Source organism: Psittacula echo (assembly GCF_963264785.1).
Source record: "Psittacula echo genome assembly, chromosome: 13".
NCBI lineage: Eukaryota > Metazoa > Chordata > Aves > Psittaciformes > Psittacidae > Psittacula > Psittacula echo.
Window position 1 is genome coordinate 10179946 of NC_137749.1, and position 10398 is coordinate 10190343.

The following is a 10398-nucleotide window of genomic DNA, read 5'->3' on the forward strand; positions in this document are numbered from 1 at the left end:
TTCCACCGCTGCCTCGTCCAACCGGGCGGGGACAGCCCCCTCAGTCGGCGGGGATCCGCCCCGGGGCAGGGCTGACCGTCGCCGCGCCCCGGTTCATCCACCCGCCTCAGGCCGCGCCCCGGCTGCCGGTCCCGTGTCCCCCGCCCGCCGTGTCATGCTCCTACCCACCCACACGCCCGAAGACCACCGCCAACACCGCCGCGACGGCGCGGGGCAGACACCCCGGGGCCCGGCCCCCCGCAGCCCCCGCCTCCGTGCCCGCCTCCGCGGCCGGGAGGAGCCAGCGCCGCGCCGAAGCATGCCGGGGTCCTGGGCCGCCCTGCGGCGCGGGCCGGCTCGCCGGAGCCGGCAGTGAGCGGGCGGCAGGAGCCGCCGTCGCCACCATGAAGAGCCCCCGGGAGGACGGGGAGCCGCCGCCAGGTTAGTGCGCGCGGGGCGGAGCCCTCCGCGGGGCTCTTGGCGGCGGAGTGGGGGCCGGGACCGGGCGGCGGGATGGGCTGCGCGCCGACTTGGGCCGGGGAGGTAGCCCTGGGTTCGGTCCAGCCCACCCCGCGGATCAGTGGCCAATGTGGTCCCCTTCGGAGGCCCGGCCGGCCTGCGACCTCCCTGAGCCGCGAAGCCGCGGGTTTCGCCAGCAGCAATGTAGAGTTACCGGCTCCGGTAAGTTCGCTCTAAGTTCGCTGCGCCGAGGAGCTGGTGAAGCAGAGAGATGGTGTTACAGCCACAGCACACACAGGCTTGTGTCTTATCTTAGCACAGTCCACAGGCACCACTGAAGAAGTCTGTGTGTGTTGGGAAACAGGGTTTAGCTGAATATACAAGAAAGTTAAAAGTTATTACCCTTTTAAGTCTTCCTATAGAAAATACGCACCTCTTCAGTGAAACTTGGCACTTGACAGTAATAACAGAAATAACAGAAAGGGGACGGAATCGTGCGTGGTACTCGGTTGCCATCTGGGATTAAACCATGACACACACCAAGAAAAAATGACAACAAAATACTCAAGAGAATCTGGGAGCTGGGTTTTCATTTTTGTTTTGAGATGCTTAACTAGATGAATCAAAACAACTGAATATACCAATGGTATGCCAGACCTCAAAGTCAACATTGAACAGTGGCACAACCATGAAAAAATATTTGGAAAGAGCCTGGAACTGGCTTGTCCCTACGGTAGGCCTGTAGCTTTGTTAAAAGTAACAAAAGATTACAAGCAACGTTATCTAAAACATTTTAGTTATAAAACAGCATCAAAACTAGAGCAGTCCACATGATGTCAAATGCGGTTTTATACCTATCTTAAAATGTAGCTGCCCTTATGTCACCAAAACTTTCAAAGGTCTTCTCTAGATCAAAGGTGAGGTTACTGAGAAAAACCCTTTATGATTAACTCACTTGGACTGATGGTGAAGCAGCACTAATAAGCAGAGCTTTTCAAGCCCTTTGAGTGCAAGGACATTTCTGAAATGGAAGCCACCACATTGCCAACCCTATAAAAATAAGAACTGAGACAGAGGGATGGAGTTATGGTATTCTGGGACTTTTTGATAGAGATTGTTCCTTCTTCCCCTCTCCCTTTGTTGAGGGAGTTAATACAAAAGGCAACTGGTGCCATTTGTGAGTTTTGTTAACCTGGAATCACTCAAAGCAAATTGCATTCCCTGAGGAAAAAGACAGCTGCAGAAAAGGCTCAAATCTGTGGGGCTTGTAGGAAATCAGTACCTGGAGGTCTTGGTTGTGTCTGTTTTCTTACAGTTAGGTTTAACTCCTTTTGTGGCACAGAAATAGATTCAGACGGAAGAGAAAGGATTAATACCTGTGCCTTACCTGCTATTATTTAGGAGGGGATACAGCTTCATAGTGTGGGCTGGTGGGATGTCACCCCATCAGGAATAACGTGAAACTTCCAAAGGAGAAGGGGGTGTATCATACAGCAGAGCAATCCAGGTATGGAACAATAAAGGAGTACAAGATTAAATCAAACACTTAACTGTACATAAGTACTAAACCTACATCCCTCTCAGAAAGACAAAAATATCTGCCAATCACATAAAGTAAAAACATGCTCCTGAGTTTCCACAACCATAGTGCTGAGGACAAGCTGTGTTTGAATGCCAAGGTATGGAAACCCCATTCCTGTCTGCACTGACATCTTCCATGTTTTACTCACACTGGGGTGTTTTCACTGCAGTTGACTGCATCCAGCTGAAAGTGCCAGTCATTCAGCAGCTCTACCACTGGGACTGTGGGCTGGCCTGCTCCAGGATGGTGCTGCAGTAAGTGACTCTCTTGGCTTGAATGGGTGAGAAATGCCATCTCATGGGATGGGGGTAGTGGGAAGCAACATCCAGGGAGAAGAGGTGTGTTGAAGCAGCTGTGAGTTGAATTTAGTCTTACCAGAGTACCTACATGCTCTCAGGTACCCTCAGAGAATTACTGCTGCTGGGCCTGGCACAGCTTTCCAGCAGGAGCAATGGAAAATTTAAACTAAGCTTAACTTCAGACCCTTTTGAGTAACTGACAGTTCTGACAGATGCAAAGTACCTGTAAGAACTGTACAGGTCAGCATGCATAAGCTGATAAAAAGTTATTCCTCTTTCCTGCTGTTAGAATTCAGAACAGATGCATAGCACAGCAATTCACCTGCCTCCTTTCTGTTGTTCCCAAGTGATTGGTAGGCATAGCCCAGTTTACAAGTACATACTTGCTCTGTCCTGCTGAGCCCCCATTCTGTGGGTGAATGTTTTTGTTCCAGGAGTAGATTCAACTCAAAACAATGCACTGTATTGCCCTTTGGGGTGGTTTTTGGTTTGGTTTTGGTTTTTCTTTTTTTGAACTAGTAGCTGTCCTGCTGAACTCCTCTTTCCTTCCACAGAGGAACATGAGCTTAGGTGCAGGAGAAATACCTATTTAGATGTCCACTTAGTAGATATGAAGCAGAAGATTTTCATTTCTCTCCATCCCTTCTGCCAAGACGTTAGTCCGTGTGCTGGTAATTTCCCATCTTGACTACTGTAACCTCTGCCTCTATTCCCTTTACCTCTTTGCCACTCCAGTCTGTCCAAAACTCAGCTTCCAAGATTAATCTTCTCACCCTGCTGATATGGCCTCATTTACCCTGTATCCTCAGTTCCAGTCCCTCCTTTTTTTTTTTTTTTTTTTCCCCATTTACTTCCATTTGTTTTCTGTCTTCCAGAACTCTCTGTTACTGCCTGTCCCTACCCCTTTGCAGCCTGTCCCAACCTTTCTATTGACTTCATCTCCCCTTTGTTGCCTTTTGTGCCATCAGTGCCTAAGACAAGCTTCCTCTGAATATTTACTGACTTCCTTTACAGTTCCTCCTTTTGAAATCCATCTATTGCGTGAAGCAAGATTTAGTCTTTAACACTTCTTTCTGTGTTTGCTCTAATATGCTTGTACATTTAGACTGTAAGCCCTTCAGGACAGCATTCTATACTTGCTCAGAATAGCTTGCCTATTGTACAGCACCTGTACACTTCCTGTCATTATAAATCAGTCAAGATACACATACATTTCCAATTTTAAAAAGTCAGCAATAAATCCAGTTAAATATTCCCTACTCCCTTCCCTTCCCTTAAATCTGTGGCTCCTTTGTGGGTTGTTTTCTTTTTGGTATTTCTTAGCCAAGTCCATTGTTTCAGTTTTTACGTTCTGTGATGTGGAAGCTTGGGCTACAGGACACATTTTGCTTCTCCTAAGATCTGTGCTTCCCTTCCCTGCCTTTCCTAATACTATAGGTACCTGAATCATTTGGACAACGATGAATTTCAGAAAGCCATCCAGGAACTCCAGTTAACAAAGAGTATTTGGACTATTGACCTGGCCTACCTAATGCGGCACTTTGGTGTCAAGCATAAGTTTTGCACCCAGACACTTGGAGTGGACAAGGGCTACAAAAATCAGGTTAGTATTCTCATGTACTGGGGGACAGCAGAACTGTAAAAGCCCTGTGTGTCATGCTGTAAAAGCTCTGCTGTGTTACTGACAATCAACCACAATCCCTGTAAACAAGGTTTGCCTGTTGCCACATCAGTTCCAAAGGCGATGCTGGATACAAACCGACATACTTAACATCTTTGATTCCATAACATGACTTTTGGAAAAGTTTTCATGTAGTGCTCGTGAAAGGTTCCACCTATTTGACAGCCTGGAGACTGAAGCCCTTTGTCTATCTACAGAACAGGTACAGCCTGGGCAGCAGCAGTGCTAGCTTCCACCCTTTCCCCACCACCGTGCCTCAGCCCTGACCTGGAAGAACCACCTCTAGAGGTGAGAGGGGAACTCAGCCTCTTCAAGACTGCCGGCAAGGGGGCCAGTGAGGGCCCATAGTGGCAATGGCTTTTCTAACGCAAGCTCCTGCCCAGTATGAACCAGTCAGGCTTCTTTCATGTAGGCAGATGAACAGCCACTGGATGAAATGACAATAACTGACCAGGAGTGAATTTAAACGATTTAGAGCAGGAATCCTTTTCCTCTTAGCAGTTAACTAAGGGAGAGATCTCTTATTTCATAGCCAGATCTCCAGCTTATGCAGGCCCTTGCTAGCAGGGATTTTAAGTGGTGGATTACCTAAGGGAAACATCATTCCAGTTCATAACTTTTATTATTTCCACAGTCGTTTTACAGGAAGCACTTTGACACAGAAGAGAATCGAGTGAATCAGCTCTTTGCACAAGCCAAAGCCTGCAAGGTGCTGGTGGAGAAGTGGTAAGCCTATTGTGTTCTTTCCTTTCTCTTTGGAGAATCTGTGGGCCCTATCCTTTACTTGGAGTCAAACTAAACTGGTGAAAGAGACTGAAATCAAGCCCTGAGCCTTTTTTTTTTGGGGGGGTGAGTTACAGTCTTTCTAATAAATCCATCTCAAAAAAGATAATGTGGACATCAAGAGTTAATATCAAAGTTTGAAGAAAAATAGCTGACATAGAATTACTATTTGAAAACCCTGACTGGAGTTGGCTATTGTTTATGTTTTGAAGTGGATTATCCACTAAAATTACCCAGTAGGGAGTGCCTACAGCACTCTAATTGGCCATTGCTAGAATTAAGGAGAGTGCTATGTGGGCACACAACTCATTGTTCCCAGAGCTATGCAAACATTATAGCTCTCTGTTCCTAGACAAACACACAAAGAAAAAGCTTGCAAACAAGCTTTTGCCAAGAGGAGGGTGAAATAAGGAACTTCTATGAAGGAACTGCAAACCCAGGGGAGGAGGAAAAACCGCAGAATTGTTTCACAGCTGACAATGATGTTCTACATGGAAAATAACAAAGTGTCCATGTTCAATTTGAGTTGCATCCCTTTTTATAGCAAAGCTGGATTTGGATCTCTGTTGTTGAAGCAGGGTAGGTGATCAGGAAAAGAAGAGAGGGTGCAGGGCAGCCACAACAGCATTTGAATGCTGTAATGCAACTTGCACTGAGCAGAGTTTTCAGTGTCCTTTTTAACACACACACACACACACACACACACAGAGTCTTTTTGGCACCACCTATTGAACTACAGCTGTGACAGGACAGAAGGTTCAGCCAGTCCATCCTGCATTAGCCATCTTAAGATCATGGCCCGGATCAAGGCAAGGACAGAGAGCATGTCTGCCTGTGTAGACACAGTACTGGCGCTCGGGTGTCAAAAGAGTGACACTGGAAAAGATTAAAAAGCACAAGTTCAGTTAGGTAGTGAAGCTTGGACATCTAGAATGTATCCAAAGAATGAGCTTCTAATGCATATGGACTGCACATGCCGCAGTGAGGGACAGCTTTTAACAGATGAGGTTATAGGTTATGTTTGGTTAACACTCATTTTCTGTAGGAGGTACTGTAGCAATAAATCCTTAAGAGCATCAGGTAGTCCAAAACTGCAAATGGGAGAAGTGTATTCCTGTGTGACAGAGTCAAATTTGGGCACGTCTTAATTTGGTTAGCGATTGTACAATCTTTAACCACACAGCCAATAAAGATTTGGTGCTTAAGAGATAAGCTTTTCTAGGAGCAGGAGAGAACGCTTCGCTTTATGATTTTCCCACAACAGAAGTCTCTCAGGTTACTGACTGAGTTGCCAGCTCCTTTAAAACTCTTCTCTGGGGCATCTGATACATTCTGAGATTACATTGATATTACTGCAGAATCCAGAGCTCTTGCTCTGCACTTCAGCAATAACAGTGAGATCAAAAGGCCTTGAATGACACAGGTTTTGTCAGGCTTTGTCTGTAGCAAAGCTTGCTGGGTTTAACAGCAAAAAGCTGTACCTGTGACAAAACATGCCAGCTGCATGTCTTAAGTACTGTCCATCACCACACACTTCATTGTGTACCAGTCTCTTCCCTGAATTTAAGCATGCCTGATCTTTTTTCTGCAGCACAGTAACTGTTCAAGACATTCAGAACCACCTGTCTCAAGGTCACGTAGCCATTGTCCTAGTGAATGCTGTCGTGCTGTTGTGTGACCTTTGCTCAAGTCCTGTCAAGTACTGCTGCTTCCTCCCCATTGGACAGAAGTGCTTCTGCAGGAATCCTGACTACCAGGGCCATTTCATTGTGCTATGTGGCTACAACAAAGCCTCAGGGAGTATTTACTACAACAACCCTGCCTATGCTGACCGTGAGTAGCCTGTTCCTTTTGGGTGGATTATCAGCCATCATTTCAGTGACATGTCTGTAATACAGAGCTACAGCTGGACCTCCTCTTAACAGTGTGCCTATGCTAACCAATTTGTCAGAAGGGGTTTTGCCACGTAAATTAAATCAGTGCTGTATTTGTGCTGTGATTTACTTGAGGAATTGAGATACTCATTCTAGCAAATGTGTTTGGCTCTCAGCTAGGTTTGTGAGAGATGCTAAACTGTTCCTATGTGCAGAATATAACAGAATGGGCAATTTAGTACCTATTTACAGCATTACTTCCATGAGCACTGGCTTTGAGCTGAAAAGATCACAGAATCAAGAATTGTTGAGGTTGGAACAGACCTTTGAGATCATCAGATCCAACCATTAACCTGGCATTGCCAAGGCCACCACTAAAGCAGGTCCCTAGTTCTGCATTTACATGTAAAGCTTGGTCCATGGTGCATCAAAATGAAACCAATGAGTAAAGCTGTAACCTAAGCTGATAGGTTTAGTCTGTATACTAGTTATTTCTCTTTGTAGAGGCTGCTAACCCCAGTATAAGAGCCTTTCACAGGCAAATTCTTCCGAATTCTTAGTAACATTTTGTTCCTCCTGAACAGGAACGTGCTGCACCAGCATCAGTAACTTTGAGGAAGCCAGGACAAGTTATGGCACTGATGAAGATATTCTGTTCATCTACACAGACAGCTGACATCCACACCTGATGCTCCTGGCCCTTTCCTGTGCAGCCTGCATGGCAGCTGGCTGCTTGTCTCAGGACTGCCCCTGCAGAGACCTTGCTCCTGAACTGCAGTGGGATCTTAAACAAGGGAGGCTTTATAGACATTGATAGGACGATATTGCAATGCTGTCTTTACCTTTTTTTCCTCATGATGTATCTAATTTTTGCATTGTATGTCTGGTTTTTGTGTTTGGTTGGTTTTTGTTTGTTGTTGGTTTTTTTTTTTCCTCAACATTGCACATTTGACAGCAGTTTTAAAATACGGCCCCAGAGCCTAATTCACTTTGAGCTTATTTTCAAATTAAACACATGAGAAAAAAAGCAGCACCAAATTTATGAACTTTAACACTTGGTAATACATGCATAGGTTTAGCTAAACAGAAACAGGAGGGGAAAAAAGAGAATACCTGTTTCTCTGTCAAAGTATCAAGGGCTGATCTTCATCCAAAATCTAGGGATTTGAGGCTCAGCAGGGTGTTATGGAAGGAAAAAAATATTAACTTAAAACCACTATTAAATTACAGAAAAAGCCTTGCTGCCTCATCAGGTCTGTATTGTAGGAATGAAACACATTTACCCAAATTCATCTTGCACAGATACAGCATTTATGCCACTGCATTCGGTTTTGAATTACAATTATTAGTATTGTTCCCTTGTCCCACAAACTTAATCTCTTTTGGCTAAATCCTCTAGGATGACTGCTCAGAGCTCTGCCTTGCCCTAGAAGTGAAGATATTTTATTTGTACCTACAAGTCTTGCTTTTTGCCAAAACCTCTGAGCATTATGCCACCCCCACGTGCCAGTTTCTGCAGAAGCCATTCCAAATATAAACTTTAAACTTCAGCCAATGCAGAAAATGAGCATCTACACTAACGGCATGCATTTTGTGTGTAAATGTAAATATCTGACAGTGTATACTGGATTATAACAAAAATGCTGAATCATTATTTGAGCCAAATTTTGCCATTGGTATTAGTTCAGAGACCTTCTAAGAACAGCTGAAATCAATTAAGAAGAGGGAATACAAGTAAAAAGGCAGGAACTCATTTCCTAGCTCTTACGATACAGTGTAAGTATTGGGGTTAAATTTGAGTTACTGTATTCAGACATCAAGTGAAACTGTTAGTGGCCCGTTCTTAATTCTTTCATGGTTTACATGCGTTTAATCACTTTGCTGAGGAGCGCTCTAGAGTGTAAGGAATAGCCACTTACTTCAGATTTCATCCATCACAATTTCCTACAAGTCCTGATTTCCAGTCCTGTGTTGAAGTGAGCAGAAAAATCAGTACTGATGTAAAGCTAGCACAAGCTTCTTTTGCACTTAAGACAGACATCCTGCACCTCTACCATGGTGTTAGGAAAAGGAACTGTTCAAGTTCTAAAACTGTGTAATAACAGTAGAAAGACATTGTTACTTAGTGGTGGAGATAACAGGAATCTACTTTAAGCATTGTAAAATCTTTTGCTAAAGAGAAAAATTTTCTTCTATCATCAGATGTTGACATACTGAATAAGTAGCTGGAAAGCATTCAGTAAGTAATATTAGTAGAATTAAGATGGTAACAGACATTTACATGCAGTAGCTTTTAAGAAGTCGTGAACAAAAAGTATCTTGACAAATTTTCAGTGTATCATATTTTGTTTATAATCGGTGAAGTTGGAATACATTGCAAAATGAGTAAAAATTAGGATGCGATTTATGAGTAGTAGAACCAGCACATTAGTCACACCCAGCAGAATCCCAGAAAAAAAGTACAAACCTATTATGGATAAGGCCTTCTGATCAGAAGTCAGTCACTGGAAGGCTACTGATGTGGGAATATTTATGCCCCAAGTCCAAATTCAGGATGTTCGATTTGGAGATTGTATTAGCTATGTTACTAATTAACAGGTATGTGTACTAGAGGCCAATAGAGTACTTTGTTAACCCCTGTGGTTTCAGGTAGGTAGTTCATTCACTACCACTGAACTGCCCCAGGATTTATTTCAGAGCAGGCTTGGTTAGCTAAATAAAAACAGTTCTTCAAAGGGCTTGTAAGTGACATTTAGCCTCTTAACTGGTTTGGTTATCCAAATATGAATCTTGAGCTTATGCATAAAACATGAACTTGAGAGCATGCTAAGTGTTCTGAAGTGCACAGATGGGTGTAACAATATTGACTCTTCAACATTTGGTACCCAGAGTTTAAATACTTCAACAAAAGTGAAAGATAAAGAAACAAAGCTGTTTAAGCTAATACAGACGGAGAGCTCCACTGCTGCAACAGGATCTCATAGCTGCCAAATGGAGGGTGGCTATGAAGGATGAAAACATAAGAAGCAAAAGCCAAGTGAAAAGGCTGAGTATTTATGTGACACAAATTCAGATTTAAAAGCAGTTCACTGCACATCTGCATTTTCTGAAACTTTTGTTTCCCATTACAAGACTGTCTATCAAAATACTCATTCTGAAAATATCACTTTGTTTCCTTCATGATGTCAATAGCAAAGTAAGGGGTATTTTACATGCAGGGATTTTATACATAAATATATTTTTATTTGTAATTAAGCCATTCTCAATAAAGGATTAAAGTCACAGATAACCCTGTAACATAATGTGGCAAGTGCATTTATTAACTAACTTACTATGAAACGTTGGAAAATCTTTAGAGCGTATGTTACATATTTAACTGGAAGTGGCAGAGCTGAAATTGTGATTTGGGAAAAAACCCTAAAAGTTCAAATATTTATTTCAGCTATGAAGTCATAGTTGCCAGGCTGTAAATTGTTTTCATTCTGCACTTCCTGAACACCGACTGTATCACCTGAATTACACTAAACCAAATTTCAAGATACACTAGGAGCTGAGAATAGCAAATGGATTGTTACTATCTATATTCAACGGCTGCTTTGTGTACGCCACAACCACCGAGTATCCTACTGGAGTGCAGTTCCAGGGAAACAGTCTTCATTACCCATCCTTATCCCTGATAGCATCTCCGTGGCTTTCTGTTCAATATGCATGGCACTGGCCTGGCCTATGCTTCAGCCAGAG

General features: G+C 43.6%; 1 protein-coding gene across 1 annotated transcript; it reads left to right on the top strand.

The window, feature by feature from the left end:
* The first annotated feature begins 1 nt into the window (after nucleotide 1).
* Nucleotides 2-9872, top strand: GUCD1 (guanylyl cyclase domain containing 1). The gene is made up of 6 exons (XM_080628518.1): nucleotides 2-420; nucleotides 2190-2274; nucleotides 3757-3922; nucleotides 4635-4726; nucleotides 6375-6616; nucleotides 7242-9872. Exons 1-6 carry the CDS (start codon nucleotides 384-386, stop codon nucleotides 7331-7333), a joined length of 714 nt encoding a protein of 237 aa, XP_080484644.1. The 5' UTR covers nucleotides 2-383; the 3' UTR covers nucleotides 7334-9872.
* Nucleotides 9873-10398: the final 526 nt, after the last annotated feature.

Bases quoted from the DNA above. Each gene is read 5' to 3' on its own strand.
- GUCD1 (XM_080628518.1), top strand. From the start codon at position 384: ATGAAGAGCCCCCGGGAGGACGGGGAGCCGCCGCCAG. The intron at 421-2,189 runs GTTAGTGCGCGC...TTTTCACTGCAG, and splicing joins GGACGGGGAGCCGCCGCCAG to TTGACTGCATCCAGCTGAAA. The intron at 4,727-6,374 runs GTAAGCCTATTG...TTTTTTCTGCAG, and splicing joins AAGGTGCTGGTGGAGAAGTG to CACAGTAACTGTTCAAGACA.